Raw genomic sequence first — 19,836 nt, forward strand, 5'->3', positions numbered from 1 at the left:
TGTGCAGAGTATAACCTGGAAGTCCCGAGGTCAAAATGGGAGATGCCCCCAAGGGTGGTGGAGAATGACCGAGCTAAGATCCTGTGGGACTTCCAGATACAGACGGACAAAATGGTGGTGGCTAACCAACCGGACATAGTGGTGGTAGACAAACAGAAGAAGACGGCCGTAGTGATCGATGTAGCGGTTCCGAATGACAGCAATATCAGGAAGAAGGAACACGAGAAGCTGGAGAAATACCAAGGGCTCAGAGAAGAGCTCGAGAGGATGTGGAGGGTGAAGGTAATGGTGGTCCCCGTGGTAATCGGAGCACTAGGTGCGGTGACTCCCAAGCTAGGCGAGTGGCTCCAGCAGATCCCGGGAATAACATCGGAGATCTCTGTCCAGAAGAGCGCAGTCCTGGGAACAGCTAAGATACTGCGCAGGACCCTCAAGCTCCCAGGCCTCTGGTAGAGGACCCGAGCTTGAAGGATAAACCGCCCGCAGGGGCGTGCTGGGTGTTTTTTTTTTTTATATATATATATATATATATATATATATATATATATATATATATATATATATATATATATATATATATCTCTCTATCTCTATATATCTATATATATATATATATTCATTCGATACAGTGCTTTCGGTTCGGTACGCATATGTATCGAACAATACAAAATTTGTAATTTATTTTATCAACTTTCCTTCTGACGATGCTGTCTGTGTTGAGCGCTCAGTGAATCTGCGTACGACTACTCCGCTAGGCTGCACTGTCGAGCGCAGATCCACTGAGCGCTTAACACAGACAGCATCAGAAGGAAGAGCGCAGGGCAAGCTAGCGAGACAGAAGTTAAGCTCTCCTTGCAACATGGCAAATTGAACCTCCCCCACCCTCATTCAGATGTGACGTATGACCCTGAAGGTAAGCGCGTCATGGACTAAAGTAAAACAGTATGTTGGATGTGCCACGCAATGCTTAATTACATGGGTGGGAACTAGTGTGTTAGCGCAGTTAGCTCGTTAACGTGTTGGCCGTCTAGCCCCATGCACGGGGCGATCAGGGGTAGCGCGTTAACGGAGATTTGCCGTGTTGTGGCGTTAAGGTCATTTCAACGAGATTAACCTGAAAGCACTAGTGGGAACACAACGAATATCACTGCACATTTACGCCGACATCATCCTAGTGCAAAGACAAGTGGAAGCAGACAAAAACGACAAGCATGCATGCTACATGTCATTTAATATGCTGCTGAGAATATACCCCAGAAGAAGCGGATAGTATAGCTTTTATTTTGGAAAGAGACATTTCTCTGTAATAAACTCTCTTTTCCAAAGATGAGTGATTCCTCAATCAGATACAGGGCTTGCAATATCGCTAGCCCAACGTCCTGGAGCTAGCGATTTTTTTCAGTCGGGCTACCAAAATCTATCTCTTCCCTGCCCGTCGGGCTATTGTAGGAAGGAAAAATATATGTCAATGCTTTTGCATTCTTTCAGAAATGTAGCTGGGTAATTATGTCATTGGCATCGGTGAGCCACTGTCAATATGTGACATATTGAAATCGCGTTTGAATTTGCGCTTGTTTTTTTGCTTTCACTTTGCAATCGCGCGAACTGTGTATAGAGAGCGACAGCACTGATCTGTGAGTGATGATAATTTGTGCACCAATTCCTCTGACATCGTCTTATTAATCGTTAGCTTACTATGCAAACATGACAAGTGAAATCTCCCGCAGCTTAAACATGTGAGAGGTTGATCGCGCAGAGAATCGCTGAGCTTATGTGAGTACGTGTGTAAAAGCAGCAGGATTTATATTTGACTACGATGACCTGGATGACTGAGAACCTTCACAGACAGATATATATTTTAGTTCTGCTGAGCCAAATAAGACAGGTCAGGGTGAAGAAGTGACAGCCAAAGAAAAGCTTACCACAAAACGGAGAAGTTATGACAAATCAGACTATAAGGCAAAAAGAAAGTGCAGCTTTATGGTTTCATGGACAAAAGAATTTCTGTGGCTGCAATATGACGAGCTAAATAACCAGGGCTGCACATAAGTGGTCCGCAGGTGCGCATTCGCTGTCAAAATAAAAAACACGCACAAGGGTTAGGGTTAAATTTAAAAACTGTACTTTTGAGTTAAAATATATATTTATAATTTTAATAAATGACAAATTAAAAAGGCATGAACATTTTTTTTGTATCGAAAAAATATCGAACCGTGACACCAAAGTATCGAACCGAACCGTGAATTTTGTGTATCGTTGCACCCCTAATTTTTTATTTATATATATATATATATATATATATATATATATATATATATATATATATATATATATATATATATATATATATATATATATATATATATATATATATATATATATATATACACACACACACACATATACACACACACACATACATACACACACAAAATGAAGAGTGAAAGTTTCACTTTCACACCAGAGCACCTGAATGCTTTACAAAGGGCAACGGTGGGAAAGTCATGGCCCAGATGGGCACACAGCTGCAGACAGAAGTGAGAAGAGGAACTGTTAATGGTGAAGGAGCACCGTGGGGAAACCCATCATGTGCCAGCACGTGAATGCTCCTTCTGCATCAAAGATTCTGAAACTGGGCAACTTGTATCGTTTCTTTAAAGTCACTCAATTACAAACAGTCCAGTTTTACTAAAACTGGGATTTAAAAAGACTATTACTCTCATATTAACTTCCTCTTGTTTTGGACTCTAGACTAACTTTGCATGATTCTCTTGTGTTTTGAGCCAGCTTACTTCTGATTGGCCACATCTTGCAAACAAAATGTAAGCCTGTACAGATGTGCCTGAGATGTCCAAATTAAGGACATTTGCTTGCGTTATCATATATTGAGGAAGCACTAGAAGACACACACACACAAAAACACTTTCAAGCAATCTGAAGTCTGAGCTTTTGGCTTACACACAACGACTTGACCCCCGATGCCAACTCGGACACTGCGAGCCCACACAAAAGCCCATTGATGCTCAGCCTTATCCATTTGAGCGTACACTGACCTCACGTCACTCGTGGCCCATATATACGGCTGCCAGCGACGTTCAGCTGGACGCACATGACTCTGAAGCAAACCTCTGAGTTAATGTGATACATCCTGTGAGAAGTGCTTAGGGACTCTCCCAAACCTACAAGATAAGCTTTCAAACTGCAGAGTCCAATTTCTGCTGTGAGATAGACACAGCTGCGCCATAAATGTTAATATGTAGCTCGATGTTCACAGTCCGAGTACTTCCCTCCGGTGTGGCTTCTTCAGCTTATCGGGTGGACGAGGAACACAAACGAAAACGAGAGGCCATTTCTGAGGATTAGAGTGATGATCTTTGCGTTTGTAAGACACAGGAAGGAATTTTGGGGGATGAACAACGATTATTTGACATGTTTGTAAAAACGCAGAGTAAAGCAGAACAAACTTAATATAGCACTACGCTTTTAAAGGAAGGAATCGGCTACATTTCGAAGTCCTGCTATTACCATCAGTCTCCTTTAAAACGATTAAAAGACTCATTTTCCCATTTGTTTATGATAATGCGTTTATAGGGAACAATTAAAGCAATCTACTGCTCTTCTTGCTTCACTGTTTTTTTACCCTTTTACGTCTGGTTCTTCACACACAAGTCCTAGCATGCTGCTGAAGGTACAGACAGACACACATACATGCTGCAGGCTACTGCTTTCCGCCTCCATGAATCAGCAACACAGAAACATCTAGAATCAAACTATTCTTAAACTATTCTTCGTCTGAATGGAGTCAAACGCCTGAGCATTCTTTGCCTGCTGACTCATCTTTTGCTGAGCATCCACTCTCGGGCGCTGTGGAAAAACTTCTTTGGCCAAAAACGTTCACTTTGTTGTCCAATGACGTCAAGAGTGGATACGAATCCCCGCTGATTCAGAGGTGGCGCGGCCTGCACGTGTGGTGCGTTTGTGTGCGCTGTGGGGGACAGGACTGGCACACTTTTAATGCCCATATTTGGAACCATCTCACCTCTGTCCTCCTCTCTGAGCTCAATTCCTTTTACAGGTTGGAGCATATCCTCCTCGACTCAGGCCAAGAAGGAGGCACGGCTCGCTCTCTGAAGGAGAACAATCCCCTGCTGATCCAAACTCTTTACTCAGCCGCCCTGACTTGTAATGCTCCTTTCCTCTGAAATTAAGAGGAGATGTCTCTTTTTGTCAACTTTGGGCAAAAAGGAAGGAGGCAACACCTAAGTCACACTTCCTGCTTCTCAATGGCATTCCGTCCATAGCTTTTGACCTTATGTTACTTGCCAGAAATGCTTACTTGGATTATCCTCACTTTGGACAAGCCAAGCTTTTTTCTTTTCGGTTGTTTTCAATTGCTTTGCCTCTGCAAAGTGTTCAGGGCAACAAACAGAATGTTTATTGCCCTGAACACCAGGCAATAAACATTTTTAACACGTGACCCTTTAACTAAAGGAAAGTCTTTTTAGACACGCAAAGCTCAAACTTTTACAATTCAGGACTCAACACACTGAAGAAATACAGAAAGGGAAATACTCAGTTTCACAGTGCAACCAGAACAGCAAGCACAACAAAAAAAATACAAACTGTCTCATTAGACTAGATTATGCACATCACGGTCATGTGCAAAAAGACGTTCGATGCAGAAAGCAGCTCAGTCCTCAACAGAAAAAGTGAAACATGAGTTGACTTTAAGTAAACCTTCTGTTACAAAGCTTCAGACAAACCCAGGTCAAACTCTCCAGTGTTAATGTATAAATGATGCCTACTAATTATATAACCCAGTGCTTAACAGATGCATGTAACTGGGTCTCCTCTGAGGCTGTTCTTTCCAATACAACTGTCAATCGGCAATCGCCATCATTCCTGATAAGTGAACTTATGATCTGAGGACCTCAGATGGGAACGTTAAAAATGGCTGACAACATAAAGCTGTTTTATACCAAGTGTTGTCCATTATGCTCCATTAAGCTGTGGACCCTCTGATGAACCCACTGCATCTTTATGCCCATTAGCACTGCTGACCATACAATATACCGCTGCAGCCTTTCTGCCCAAAGTGATCTATGGTTTTACTCCAGTGTTAGCGGCAGGCTCTCCATCAGCTCGTATGATGTCACTAGACCGGGCCGCTGCAGAGGAGACCGGAGGCTGTGTCGAGTCTTTAGCTTCATTCAGTCACTGTGCAACAGCTACTGTGCACATACTGTGTTATAGCACGTGTTTTAGTTTAGAGTTTCTTCTCTGGAAATATTTAATTTGCAACAAATAAAAAGCAGGGCAGTGAAATCAGCTGGACTGCAGTTGTTGTTCTGCTCTGTAGTTTAGAGAAGTGGAACAAGTCCTCCAACCGGCCGTGGTCAGAGTGATCCTCCATTCCAAGGTCTAATTTCCACTTTTTTGAGTTCCTAAAACAAGGAACTTTTCAATTTTCTTTTTCCTGAAAATTAACCAAAGGGAATAATCCTAACAATTGTTTCCTGTCATGGAGAGTTACGTGAACAGATTTAGGAAACAGAATGAAAGTATCAAAGCAGTAGAGGTATATACTGATAAAAGCTAAAATCTGCAGTTAGAAATGGAACAGATCCAAATGCACAGGAAGTTTGTTATCACAATTCTGACCTCATTCTTGACACAGTTAAGCTAAGGATATTATTTACATACATGTGAAATCTAATCCTGCTGCCCTGGAAGAGAAACTTCTCCCCAGGATCATAACAGCTCAAAATGCTTTGAGAAGTCTTATCTTAAACAAGGTCGTAGATGGAGACCCAACACCTTAGTGTTTACAGTCTCCGGCCTATGGAGAGGAAAAACGCTGCGGGTGGGCAAACAGCGTTTTCTGATCACTGGCTAACTGACAGCTGCAGGTCTATATTAGTTATAGCGAAACACCGTAAAACTTACAAAACACCAATACCGGCTGACACAACGCCTAATGTTTACTTGGTCTAAAAAAAAAAAAATTCCTACTTCCTGTTTACCTTAAACAAAGCAATAGCTTTATCAGTAAGACCTGAGTGGCTTGGCCAACAACCATGCCACTGTTATTAATGAGAGTACGTCTCTCCATACTGGATTGAACGGTCAGGTGAACGTCAAAGCCACAAGAAAAAATTCTGAGCATTTTTATTCAAAAAGACTGATAAAAATAAAAGATTTATCCACTTCAAACAAATTTACAAGAATGCTATGTTTATGTTTATTTACCTCCAGACTACCCATCACTGAGGCAGTAATACAGATTTCTTCAAAGACGAACGTCCACTTAGTAGTGGCAATTATTAACTCGCATTTCCCTCGTCATCGTTATGTAAACAGGCACAATAATGTCGCAAAACACACATGCAATCACCCATTTCCTTCTTCTAGTTGAGCATACACTTCTCAACAGTTGGCATCTACAGCCAATACACACAGCTCAAATTATCATCACAAAGCACACAACATTAGGACAAATTTGAGATTTTCCTCATTGTTAACATTTTACCGTGTTGACCGCTGACTTTGTGTCTCACACACATTTCTGCGTTCCTCAAAGTGAAATTACCGTTTATCTCAAAACGAGTCCTGTGGCTTTGAATACCAGCGCTTACACTCTCAGTCTTTTTTTATTTTAAACAAGTCAGTGAACCTCATCAACTAAAGTTAAAGCATAACCTCAAGGTATTACTCATTGTAGTACCAGCGCTGTGTAGAAGCAGGAGACACAGGCAAAAGGAAAGAAAGATACTAAACAGAAGAAAGAGGATGTGCAAAACAAGCCATGTTTATGCTTAATAAACCAACTTATTGGTGAAATTTTATCACAGGGATCACAGAGTTATTAAATAATTCAACTTCCCTCCACGTCAATGGTTGCCTAATATTAGCAATCAGTAACACAGTCCCTAATCATGTGACCAACCGCTAAACTCTGAGTAAACCAACAAATCCACATAAAACCTTAACAAACACACAGATAACGTCCAGATACACGACTCCTACAAACGACACAGACTAATGAGATATGCTTGTATAACTGGTTATCAACCTATCCCACATTCCTAGACTTATACGTATATTTTTGTATATATCAAAAGTTGATACACAGCTCAGCCTCATTAGGGTTTCTGTTTGCTGTCTTTAGTCTCAGGTTTTATGACACAAAGTTCACTGAAAAACTATTTCATAACGGTGAAAAATCACCAGCAATGGTTAACTTACAGATAAGTGATCATAGAGTTTAAAAAAAAAAAAAAAAAAACAATAACCTAGAGGCACAATTATAGACAAGCAATATGAACTACTACCTAGGAAACTGGATCTGTCACCAAGTATACAATAGAGGATATTGTATGTTGGGCAACTCTTGCAGCAAAGTGCCTAATCCAAGAGGCTGGCCGGCATAATGGCCTATTTATGAGTACGAGAGGTGGCAGGAGGGGTAAATTGGTTCAGGGTGGGGGTGAGCTGTGATTGGATGTTTCGGGAAACAAAATGCGACTAGACGGGGCCGTTTTAATAATGGAGGGAGCTCAGCGACGAAGCACGCAAGCTTTGTGATCATTTCGACACACCGTCACCCCGACCGTACGGCAACACACCGACGAATCTTTCAACGCGCGAGCCTTTATGACGTGTGAATTGAAGACATTATTCTTAATCTATTACAGATAACCATTCCCACAAGCACATCCCAATTACTTCTGGGCAGAGGGTTGAGTGAGGATACATGGAGGTCTACGGGTGGAAAAAACTAATTTCGTTAATGTTCACATTAAGAAAGTGTAATCAGGTTTTTTTTTTTGGAAGGAGGAAGTATTTGGGCACAGTTTGCAAAAGAAAGCGAATCGCAATTTTCCTGTCAGCTAACAAAAATAAATAAATAAATAAAAATGCAGACTGATCCTTTACCTCACACTTATAATTGTGTGCAGCAAAGACTCCACATGGCTTAAAAGTAAACTGCCACTGTTATAAGCCTTGAAAAGAAAAATCCAACTGCGCAAAGGAATTAGGAGAACAAGTGAAGACATGAAAAGAGAAAAAAAAGAGAAAACTATTTAGCATCCCTACATGAACATCGCAACCCCAGAGTTTCATCATGATATCCTTACATGGCCGTATGCAATCGTGTTGCTAAATGCCTAAATAACAGCCACTCTTAGTACACGAGGGTCAAGAGGTTGAACATTTAATTGTGGCAGATGATACAACAGCAAAACTACATAAATCACGGTTAGAGCTGCATTCCTTCCAAGTAAGTGCCAGAACAAGGAAAAGAAAATTTCTCGAGACACAGAAGAAGGGCTGGCGGAGGGAGGCCAGTTCACTGCTTTTAAGGCTGATCAATAATAAGCTTGTGCAAGAGCACAGAGACACATTGAGCTTGGCATCACTTTCACACATGCACCGTTTCTAAATAGGGCACAGGAAACCCATTAGACTGTAAACATTATGTTAAGCAGACACATTACACCTGTCTGCGTTTATGATCGCTCCTTGTGTGTTACTTCTTGAGCCTGAGGCAGCTACACTGCCAGTCTCACATGGGACAAAGTTTTTTTAGCTAAAGATTCAGTCAGTGAGTCACAGCGAGAGACGGGAGTCACCTCTCCGATAATAACGTGAATCATCATGCAGATAGATGCACTTTCTGAGTAACCTAAGACAGTTTCAAGTGCGGGCAATCAGTACAGCGATTGTTCACTGTGTGCAGATACAAAAAAAAACAAAAAAAAACAAAACATAAGGAAACACTGAATATAGCAACTTAAAACTTGAAGAAATTTGCATTCACACCAACAGATCAACCCTTAAAGTCAGTTCAGTGGAGCTCAGAGGAGGAAAAGGCCCATTTCCACTGATGTAAAAATTAAAAACCAGTGCAACCAGTCACACCTTTTCCACTGGAAACACATAACTATGTTTTTGTAACATCTACATCAAGGACTTGTCTTCTTGGAAAGGTTCTTGCCAATCAAAACAGGCAACTTGTATCATGTTGAGTGACATCAGCAACCCTACATTTAATCTAAAAAGCACAACATAGTAGCCACTGTGCCAAAATGTGTCACACTGCAAAACGCCTGGCGCCGTCTTCACGAAAACCTCTGTAACTTTGCTCAGTTTCATTTCAGCAGCATCAGTCTTTGCACTGATAATATCCATATGTTGATTCATGGATCTCTGGAGTTAATTATCTACCTCAGCATGTTTTCAAAGGGGTTATATGCTATAAAATACAACAACAACAAAATAAAGCAAGGAAAAAAATCGAATTTATTTATGTTCCATCCTCATTTACTTTGCCAAAGTAGCATCATCTATAATAGTTACACCTCAGATAAAAGCCTCACAAGTGTTAGCTTTACTTTACTTCTCACTTTGAGAAAGGAACCTCAGTAAAACCCTCAGGGTTTTAGAGGTCAGGACATTTTAAGGCCATTTTATTTAAAGACCAACTGCTGCTTCACATTGACATGCTAAAAAAGCAACGGCAAAGCTACCAGTAAACATCTAGAGCCATACAACACCGTATTCTTTTGTTTGTGCTGTAGAAGTGGCGTCATGAAAGCGTGCTTTGACTGCAACGGGTTTATAACTGAATCTCAACTGGAGTGCAGACATTAGGCAAACTTAAAGCTCAGGGGCCAGAATCGGCCCCACTAAAGACTCAAATCTGGCCCACTGGAAATGTGAAGGAGCGCGTATGTTTTGAACTTAACTGTGTTTTCATAGGTTTTACAGCTTTTCCTATCTATTAAAGACTGTCCACACCCACTACCATGCATACTACAGCAAAATAATTACCTAAGCGATAAGCAAACAAATACCAGGAAAGTTCCTATTATTGAGATTCCACAGTAAAAGCAAATTATATTTGATCCTTACAGCAGAGTCTGTGCATTATAACCGGTCTTAAATTTCACACATTTATCATGTAGTTTCACTGGTCAAGCCCATATAAGATCAAACTGGGCTGTATGTGGCCCACAATGACTTTACCATCCCTGGTCTAACGGGAAACGGTGCTAATGTTTCATGAGAAGAACAGCAGGGCGTTTCTACGGGTTGCACATTTAAAGGCAGCCCCAAGTTGGGATGCTTTACTTAACCAACTGGGTCAGTTCCTGAACTTTTGACCAACGGGGTGCACTTCTGTGTCAACATTTACATTCCACAGGGATAAGTGACAATGAACATGAGTGGGGCTGCATACCAGCCTTTATCTATTATACAAGGTGACGCGAACTGTTTGGGCCACAATGGAGGGCTAGCCAAAGCATGATCGTTTAGAGTTAGACAACTGCATTCATTAAGCCACATGCAACCTTCCAACTTCTCTGAGGGGCAAGACACAACCTGCACATGGGCAAAAAAATGCTCTTTGCTTACACACTGTGTGTGTGTTTTTAACTGTGTCTTTGCTGACCTAGTTTTTGGATAGTGAAGTACTTTTTTTTTAAGTCTGGCTGGAGTTATTGATAATAAAGCAGCGTAATTATCTTATGAGGGGTAATATTGTATTACACATAGAAAGTAGCAAGGTAGGTATATGCTGGTTGATTTGCAAGTTCTAGTTTGTAATGCTTTGTTGGCCGAATGTCATTACATCGAGTAAGTAAACACAGTAATCTTTGCTTATTGTTGCTGTTACCTTAAATAATGGCCTTATTAGAAGGGTATGTTTTATGCATAACCTGTGGCAGGATCTCGGGCAGCTCGGTCACCTCCCGTTCCTGCTGTAATCAAAGTCAGCATGCAGAAATATGTGCACAACAAATACAAAACCCGGACCAACCCATGCGCCTGAGCTGAAAGATATTGTTACAGAAAGGGCAGCGCAATAGGTTTGAGATAAAAAAAGAAAAGAAAAGAAAAACTAGTCACTCAGGTTATCAGCCTGCACCACCACACATATTTAACTCTAAACTCCTTGGCTTTCTAAGTACCAAAGGTGTTCGTTGACATAAGGGCTCCATAACCGTTTAAAATGTGAAAGAGTTGGAGAGGAAGAAGGGGGTATACAAAAAAAATAAATAAATAAGTGAGCCCAGAGAAGCTCCAGCCAGGCAGGAGTGGTGGCTTCAAAGCGTGTAATTGCCAACTGCACAGGCTGTAACAGGACGGTGGAATTTGTGGACATGAGCTTTCCATTTTGTTCCTGCTGCAAATATCTCTTCAACTGCCAGAGGGGGGGGGGAGTGTCCACCAAGAATTAGTGTAATGCATGTCTGTGGACTGCATGACATGAAATAAACAACAACAAGGTGACCAGGGTGGTTATTGTGCAGCTGGAAGAGCACAAACACACCTTGCTGTTGCTGTCTGCGAGAAATCCCTTTTCATGCTCTAAATATTAAGCTGATCTCTGATCTTCGGTTACACTGCGGAGGTTTTATTGTTCTGGGGATTTTAATTACTCAAACGACACTGCCAGAGGAAATCTTACGGTAGCTAAACAAATGGTCACTAATGAGTGTCTCAAAAAGCTGATACAAAAAGTATCTTCTTGTCATCCGACCTGCTAAGTTAACTCTCAGCCAGTATTTCTTGAAAGCACTTGAACAGGTGGGACCGGACACTCAGCATTACGGCAATTCTGCTACACAGTATCATGTGTGGTTGAAAGGACACCAAAACAACTAAACGCAAGAGTTGCTTCTGAATGAGAAATAGAAGTGAACGCGTTGGGAACACCTGCTGTAGCGATTAAGCGAGCGGACAAGCACCGTGGAGCAGGCTCTACCACGTCAGAATAAAGGTCGTCTACTTGGAAAAGTATTAGCCGAAACACAAAATGTAGCCTGGAAACACAATGAAGATGAAGGGATTTGAGCCGCTTTACCCACCTCATTGTTCGGCCAGAGTGGAGATCCTCTCCTCGCAGGCAACTTTGGCTGACTTCAGGGGTGAAGCCCGGCTTGAAGAGTCAAACCAGCCGAATAAAAATAATATATATATATATATATATATATTTTAAAAACTTAGGAAAAAAAGAGGGGAAGAAAACCGCATCGACACCCGCGAATGGGGTAGCCACAAGCGGGATAAAAGAAGCACACCTCGACGATTTCCTGGTTGTGTGTGTTGAGCGGGAGGGGAGGAGGAGGAGACGAAGGAGGGGGGATACAGTAGTGAAGCGGGCTTGTCAACTCCAATCACTATCCCACAGTGGTTTCTACCATTTAAAGAGGTGAAACGAGAACCGGCGCGACTATGCTAAAAACTGAACGTCTCCTCTCACACTTTCAGCTGCTTTAGCGCTCTGCTTCTGGACACCGAAGCCGTACGCAGGCGCCAGGCTTTTCTCGTTCCCTCTGTCTCTCGGTAGGACTGTGTAAATTCATTGGAGTGTGGCCCAACCCGCCGGCTTCAAAGTAGGCTGCAATCCCATGGTGCGTTCAAGTCCTCTCCGTATAATTCACATTTAGGAGGATGGGTTTTTCCCTGGCTTTTAATGGCTTTTATTCTTGTTTCTGCGACCTAAAAAAACAACTCTCTCTCTCTCTCTCTCTCTCTCTCTCTCTCTCCCTCTCTCTCTCCCCCTATATATATAAGATTTTGAGCTATTGTATCAAAACTTGGGGTTATTATTATCTTCACAAGTTTTGACTTATTTGTGAACAACTTGAAATTTTGAAATTCAAAATTGTGACTCGAAAGTTCAAGTTATTATCTCAAAATTTGGGGGTTTTAGCTCAACATATCACAATACATGTGTCAAGTTACTCATGTTCTCAGACTTGACTTGTTGAGAAGCCTAACTTGAATTTTCTACTTATTCATTCAAATTTTCGATGTAAATAAGTAAAAATTGTTAGTTTCATCTCAAAATTTGCAGTTAACATCACATCATTTCAAATTACATATGTGGAATTTTCAAATTACTGACTATATATCTCAAAATTTGAGTTATTTACTCACTCAAAAGATAGATTGAAATGTAAAAAAATATTATAAGAAAAGTAACAAATACATAAAGTCAGAAATTGTTCAGAAATACATGTTCAAGGTGGAACTGTTTGACAAGCATTGTTTTACACAAGCTTTACCTCCATGAGCAGTATCAGCATGCTAGTCTTTACTGCTACTACTTTTTGCTACTTGTGTTTTTATGACAATATTTAAGTAAAATTATTTGCAGTGTTTACCTGTTTAGCATTCTTTCATAATGACACCAAACATTTCCTTTAACATGATGGGCTTCACTGTGTCTTTTAGCATACCTGCAACTTACACCACAGAAAGGGTAAGGGTGAGTATGTTTACATAAGAACTTGAGGAACGACTGCATGCATTTTACTCCACAAGTAGTTCTTCCTCTTCTTGTTGTCTTGTATTCCCAGAAAGCCATAAAGACATAAAAATTGCTCAGGAATGAAAAATCTAAAGAAAAACAAGAGCTACTTGAGCCCACTCCCTTTAGCTCGTGATGTCCATAATCAGAGATTTGATCTTATCTGGTCTTAACTAATTATAAATACTTTTTCATAAATGGCAATTGTTTTATGGTTCATGCAGGAACCATAACAGCACCATAGTTGAACTAAATAGACAGGTATACATTACACAGTGCATTTTTTTTCTCTATTTGAATACTCACATGTTTCTTACTACAAAAACATATTTATTTTTTTATGTTTAAGCACCTTTAACCTGACATTCACACTTCGAGAGATGCATTAGCATTAGATTACTGGACTACACGCTCTATCTCTTGAGCCCCAGCTGGGTCTTGCAGAAATTATTCGATGTAATTTTATTTTCCAATACCACATAAAGGCAGCATCATGTCCAAGCTCTCCACCTCAGCCTATTGGCTGTCTGGCTTCAGAGTTCAAATAGCTACTGTGGCTTTGGGGTCTCTCTGTGGTATCTCATATGTAATTCTTTTGGAATTTAAAAAAGTAATCAAAGCAAAAATAAATATTCCAAGCTGAATCACTTAAAAGCTCTTACGTTATGTTGTCAGAAAATACAATGAATGGAAAAAATGTCTGTCTGACGGCTCACGTGGCCCAGTTTTCAGCACTGAGATATTACACAGCGTTAAAGCACTTCTACTTCCTGATGGAAACAGAAGTGGAAGAGAGGATGTGAAAGGAATGCATTACGCCAGCATGGTATGTATAAACATCCAGAAAGTCAATATGCCTTTAGTCTCACTATGCACGCACACTCGCGCACACACTCAGGCATACCAGCTGACTGCTCTGAGCAACTTTTTGGTATGATTTCTTTCTTGGCCACATGCCCTCTGTTAACCGTGCTCTCTGAAGCTCAAACAGCGCCCTGCGTCTTGTGGAATTTTACAAATATTAACAGTTCCCGTGCAAGTTCCTGCTTCAACATGTGTGAAAGTGTTTGTGTGATTTGCAGTTTCTCAGACTCAAAAAGCTGCTTGTGTTCCCAGAACGTAGCCCATAAAGAATCAGAAGCAGTCACTCTGTAATTCTAGGGTTTCTCCTTTGCTCCTCCTCTTTACCACAGCTTTATTTCCACAGCTTGACGTCAGTCGGTCAACATAACCCACAGATGGCAGTCTGACAGAAAACCTGCTGGACAGCAGCAAAGACGCCTCCCCAAGGCTTGGAGCAAAGGGGCAACAATAGGTGTTCAGAGCTGGAGAAAGCATAAGAAGAAAAGGGTCACGGGCTACTGAAAAAACACAGAGCAGAAGACAAAAGAGGGTGTGCATGGTGAACCTGGCTGTATTTCACTTATCTCACTGTCTCTGGGTTTGGAGTGAGGTTATTATGTAAACAGACTGCACTTCTACTACATCTTACATCAGAGATCCAGCACTTGGTAAATCATACAGTCCCGAGGCAGCGTCTGAAAGCCTCAGCCTCCCCACTTGGTTGAATAGAAGACAAACAAAGAGAATTACACAACTGAACTTCGAGCAAGGAAACAAAGTGGTAGCCTGGATCTTGAGGTAGGCAACAGTTATCCTAACAGGGATTAAGATTAACAGTACGGACCATAGGGGATGACCCACTGTTTGAATGGATTATAAAGAAAATTCAGTGGTACAGAGAGCAAGTGTTGCTGTTGAAGTGTCTTAAAATCTCCTTCCATTGCTCTCTGACAGGGAATGTGACTGGAGGAGGGTGAAATCTGCAAATGGGAGTGAGACACAAGTGTTCACTAAGAGGTCTGGGCTGGAGGCCAGCTAAGCAAAGGGCAGCAGAAGGATTTTAAAGAGAGTCCAAATGGCATGTCCTGAAATGTAGGCCCTGTACTCCTCACAGGGCAAAGTGGGAGGCATTATACAATGGTAATGAATGCCAGACTACAATCTTTAAAGCGAAGGACACAAAATGAAACCGTTCTTAATTTGGAACTTGTTTTGCAATCTTAAAAACAGAGCATTGTGAAACTTGCAATTGAAGTTCAAGAGGACCGTGACAACAAATACTGAAGATCAAAATGAAAGAGTCAAAACAAAAAGGATTCCTGGCTTGTATCCATGTGTTATTTGTACCACACATGAATGTGTCAGTCTTGAGGGTACAGTGTAAGTGAAAGGGAACTTAAGACAATCCAAACAAGGCCTCTGTGTGTTATCTCTGCAACCCACTAGATGGCAATACAAGCCTAACAAATTACATCCAGGTAAAGCTGTTTGGCCTATCTGTATTAATCTCACAGTCAGTGTGCTGGAAAAACTAGACTGTCAACGTGGGGCCCCTGTATTTTTTTCACATTGTGCAATCAGTGTGAAGCTAGTCTTCCCTCTCCAGAGTTTAACTTGGACAATTCTTCCTTTAAAGGAATCTCAAAAAGTCTAAGAACTCAAAGACAGCAGGGATGAATGACATCTGCATCTACAGATGGTGTCACATCCATTAAATGCCCTGAGACAAGTGTGTTGAAGAATTACAAGACTATAAAGAGTTAGGTATTCTTTAATGTAGTCAAATAAACAGTTAAATAAACAACAATAACATCCAGCTAACATCTATTACAGGGCTGGCATGGAGAGGCAGACCACTCACATTCATACTTCTAGGCAATATAAAGTCACCAGCTAAATAACATGTCTTTGGCCTATGGAAGGAAACTGAAGCAGCTGGCCAGTTTGGTGAATTCAAACCCATCTGTGAGGGGACATGGATAATCACCACTGTGAACCCTGGAAGAAATAACATATCCACATTGTCTATCCTTCAAATTGTAAGTTATTTGAAATAATCATGCATCTGTATCGGCCTGCTGTGCCTGCCTAGCTGAAATAATACATGGCAACAGGTAAGAGCAGTGAGTATTAACCCGAATGGTGACGCTGAAAGTCCAGGAAGGATTTCTGTAAAGTCCTCCAAACTGTAATTTTTAGCAAAAGTGAATGTTCCTGCAATGTCAAGAAAACTTTCCTACATGACCATCAGGTAACGTCACCTAAAGGAGTGCAGAGAACATCCTGAACATTCGCTTGTTTATTGGGTTATACTGTCACATCGTCACATTTCTGAAGCAGAAAAATACACAAACCTAATTTAATTCAAAACATTTTGACCAAAACAAACAAACCGATTCGTTTCCATGTTGTAGGAACTCCAGAAAAACGAACAACGTACAATTCAAGCTAGCTATTACACCATGAGTTGTGTTTCTACAGCTAAAGATATTTGGCATTGACAGGAGATCAGAGTTTGAATTCACAAGCAAAACTTGTAGAGGAAATGTTAGATTGTTGGGGTTGTGAAGTTTCACACTATAAGTAAAACTTAATTAAACAGTTAATGTGATATAAAATAAAATTAGTGCATTTAAATATATATGCATGTATTTAATAACAATTATTTAAAAAAAATACTTAGAGCTATAAATAGCTACGCCGCAGGGAAAATAAGGATGAATGTGCTTTTATTGTCAGAATGAATGTCTCATTAAAATGAAAATAGTACTTTCATTATAAAACATGATCAGAATGTAAACAGGTTGCTGTAGAATTTACAGTAAATTACTGTAAAAAGTGTTTACAGTAATTTGACTGTAAACATTTTTTTGTAACTGCATTTACAGTAAAGTTGCTGTAAGTGGATTTGATAGTAATTTGCTGTAATTTTACTTACAGAAAAGCTACTGTAAATGAAGTTAACTGCAAAGTTACTGTAAATTTAATGCTCAATGCTTATAATTTCATGCTTTTCTGTAGTTAAACTTACAGTAGCCTAAATGTTTTATAAATAAAATTGCAGCACCTACTGTGAATTAATTTTACAGTAACTTTGCTGGCAACTGCACGTTACTGCAGTTTATTTTACTGTATTTATATTTGCAGTATTTTTTAGTGTAGTTTCATTTATAGTATTGTGTTTAACAATACTATAATCCTATATATATATTTCATTTGTAGCAGTCTTACTGTGTTCAGATGTCCACTGTTGCAGGGTTAACATATCTATACCACTTTACTCAGGTACAGTAGAGCATGTTTGTAAACAGCAGAGAGATACACCTGATCCCCGCTGTTTTGGCTGCACTTACTGTCATTCCTCACTTAAGAGATGAGTGAAGGCAGTGTTTATGTATTTACGGAGCTGATACTCTCCTTCTCATTCCCTCCCTATTCCTCTCCACCTGGCCTGGCGGCTATGACACCCGGATCACGGCTCTGCTTGAAAACAAACTGCGGCGGCGGCTCCGGTTACCGGAGCCCGATCGATGCGCTGCAGGGTGTCGCGTTCCTCGGATGGTTGCCTATCGATGCTTGGCCGATCGCTATCATAATCACACTTCCCCCCTCTTATCGCTTACCTACTGAATAAAACATCTGCCTTCCTGCTCACGGATCGCTCATCCTCCCCAAAATCTGGAGGGAAAGAGACTTCTTGAAGTGTCTTTGACACGAGTGTAAGTAATCTGAGACAAATGCACGATGATACCCGACAAATCAGGTCCCTAAAGTTGTCTTTATCCGAGGCATCTCCAAATAGACCCATCGGCTATGTGACAGGGCTTTGTCCCACGATGCTGCAGCTGAGTTTCATTGTTGAGAGATGCTATTTGATCCTAAACAAGCTGTAGATTTACACTTTGTGATAGGTCGCTCGTGTTTGTCACAGTAAATAAAAGGGAGACTGAACTTGGTTTTCTATAATCTATAGACTACCTTCAGGTTCCGGGGGTGACACTAAGGCGCCCAGGCAGGTGCTTACTTAGCTACAGCCAAAATAAGCGCAAACCGGCACCGAAATAGTACTTTTAACCTTATTAACCGATAGCATAAAATGAAGTGAAATGAAATTAGAGTCTGTGTCTGAACGCTCAACTGGTCATTACAGGTTTTAATAAAAAAGATTATGTGTGCCTTAGACTTTGACCTTTTCAACCTCACTAACACGTGATGGTGTTTTGTTTGGGTCAGGAGCGCCTCCAGATTTTTTTCAGAGGGGTGGCCATGTAGGGGCCACTAAAAATATTGCTGGGGCACACCCAAAAAATAATTACCAATTTTATTATGCTGTTGTCAGATATAGGTTACTTGAAAAATATGGCAAAAATTATTGCAAGAAAAGAATTATATGTCTAGGTAATTTCTTGCTAATTGTTGTTGTTATCACAGAAAATGGGCACATATGAAAACCAAATAAGATTTTGAAATCTGAAATAATCAGTTTTAAATAACAATAATGTTTCAACTCATTGTAGGGTGTCTCCCTCTCTCCTGTGCTCGCGTTTATTAAAGTTATTACACCGTCTTTCTAGTTGGCTATCTCCCAGAATTGGGGGGTGGCCAGTGCCCCTCATAGGATAAGATAAGATAAGATAAGATAAGATAAGATAACCTTTATTAGTCCCACATGTGGGAAATTTGTTTTGTCACAGCAGAAAGTGGACAGTGCAAAGGTACAGTAGCAAAAATGGTGGCGCCCCTGGCATGCTTTTGCTGAACTTTTATATTTGCTGGGTTTTTTTGCCTTTCTTTATTTAAATGGAAGAGCACTTGAATGCTCAGGGCCACCGTAAAGCTCACTAATTCACCTTTAGAGAATTTTTATACCAGCTTTAAAGACAGCATTAGTCCTGGCCATCAACAAAACATTATTTAAGACTGGTGTTCATATACAATAGCAGGCAAATATGTTGTCACCATGTATTTTATATGTTCACCTAAGAACACAAGTCATAGTAAGAAACTTCCTCTTTTTCTACTTTATGTTTAAATTAAAAAAATTTTTTACTTCATGAGTGTCACTAACCCAGGTGGGGCTCAGGTACATGTCTCACAATGCGCAATACCATTGGATGAGATCATGGATAGGACTTACTCATGTGCTTTACTGAAGTACAAGTTTAATGTAACTGTAGTAACTTATTTTTAGTAATTCCATGTAATACTACTTTTCTATTTTACTCCATTATGTTTTGGATGAAAATATAATACCATGTACCTTTTATTTTAAAGCTTTATTCACTAATTATTTTGGAGATAAATTAAATGACTTATCTGAGATCAAGCTGACCAGCAATATGTAAGTTATTAAAATCAACAGCTGGAACATGATAGAATCAAATGCAGGTTTAAACTACTTAAGGTTTTTAACTTTTAGGTAAGGAAATAGTCTAAATACTTTTTTCCCACTTTGCAAAACATTTTACCTTTAAAGTTCAAGATGAAAACCTGGAAACACCCTTGGTAAGGGAGGTAAATGTATACATAAAGTGTCAGTTTTTACAGTTGAGGGGTTTTTCTTTTTTATAGCAAAAGGGACAATCTCTCACTGTGCCTAAAAAAAAAAACGATCACAGACTGAGTCTAAGGAGACCGAGTGGTGATCTGCTCCTATCCAGGGCCCGCTG

The 19,836-nt window shown here is 40.3% G+C and overlaps 1 protein-coding gene across 2 annotated transcripts in view; it reads right to left on the reverse strand.

Moving 5' to 3' along the window:
* vaspb (vasodilator stimulated phosphoprotein b) overlaps nucleotides 1–12,332 on the reverse strand; it is a 33,392-nt gene extending 21,060 nt beyond the window's left edge. For both annotated transcript variants that reach the window (XM_085370441.1, XM_085370440.1), the window contains exon 1: nucleotides 11,877–12,332. In XM_085370441.1, the coding sequence (XP_085226567.1) occupies nucleotides 11,877–11,881 (5 nt within the window). In that variant the 5' untranslated portion in view covers nucleotides 11,882–12,332. The remainder of the gene's footprint in view (nucleotides 1–11,876) is intronic.
* Between the last annotated feature and the right edge of the window lie 7,504 nt (nucleotides 12,333–19,836).

The sequence above is a fragment of the Diplotaxodon limnothrissa genome, linkage group LG14 (assembly GCF_057381915.1).
Source record: "Diplotaxodon limnothrissa isolate DT_005_m linkage group LG14, D_limnothrissa_male_GT1.1, whole genome shotgun sequence".
In the NCBI taxonomy this organism is placed as follows: Eukaryota; Metazoa; Chordata; class Actinopteri; order Cichliformes; family Cichlidae; genus Diplotaxodon; species Diplotaxodon limnothrissa.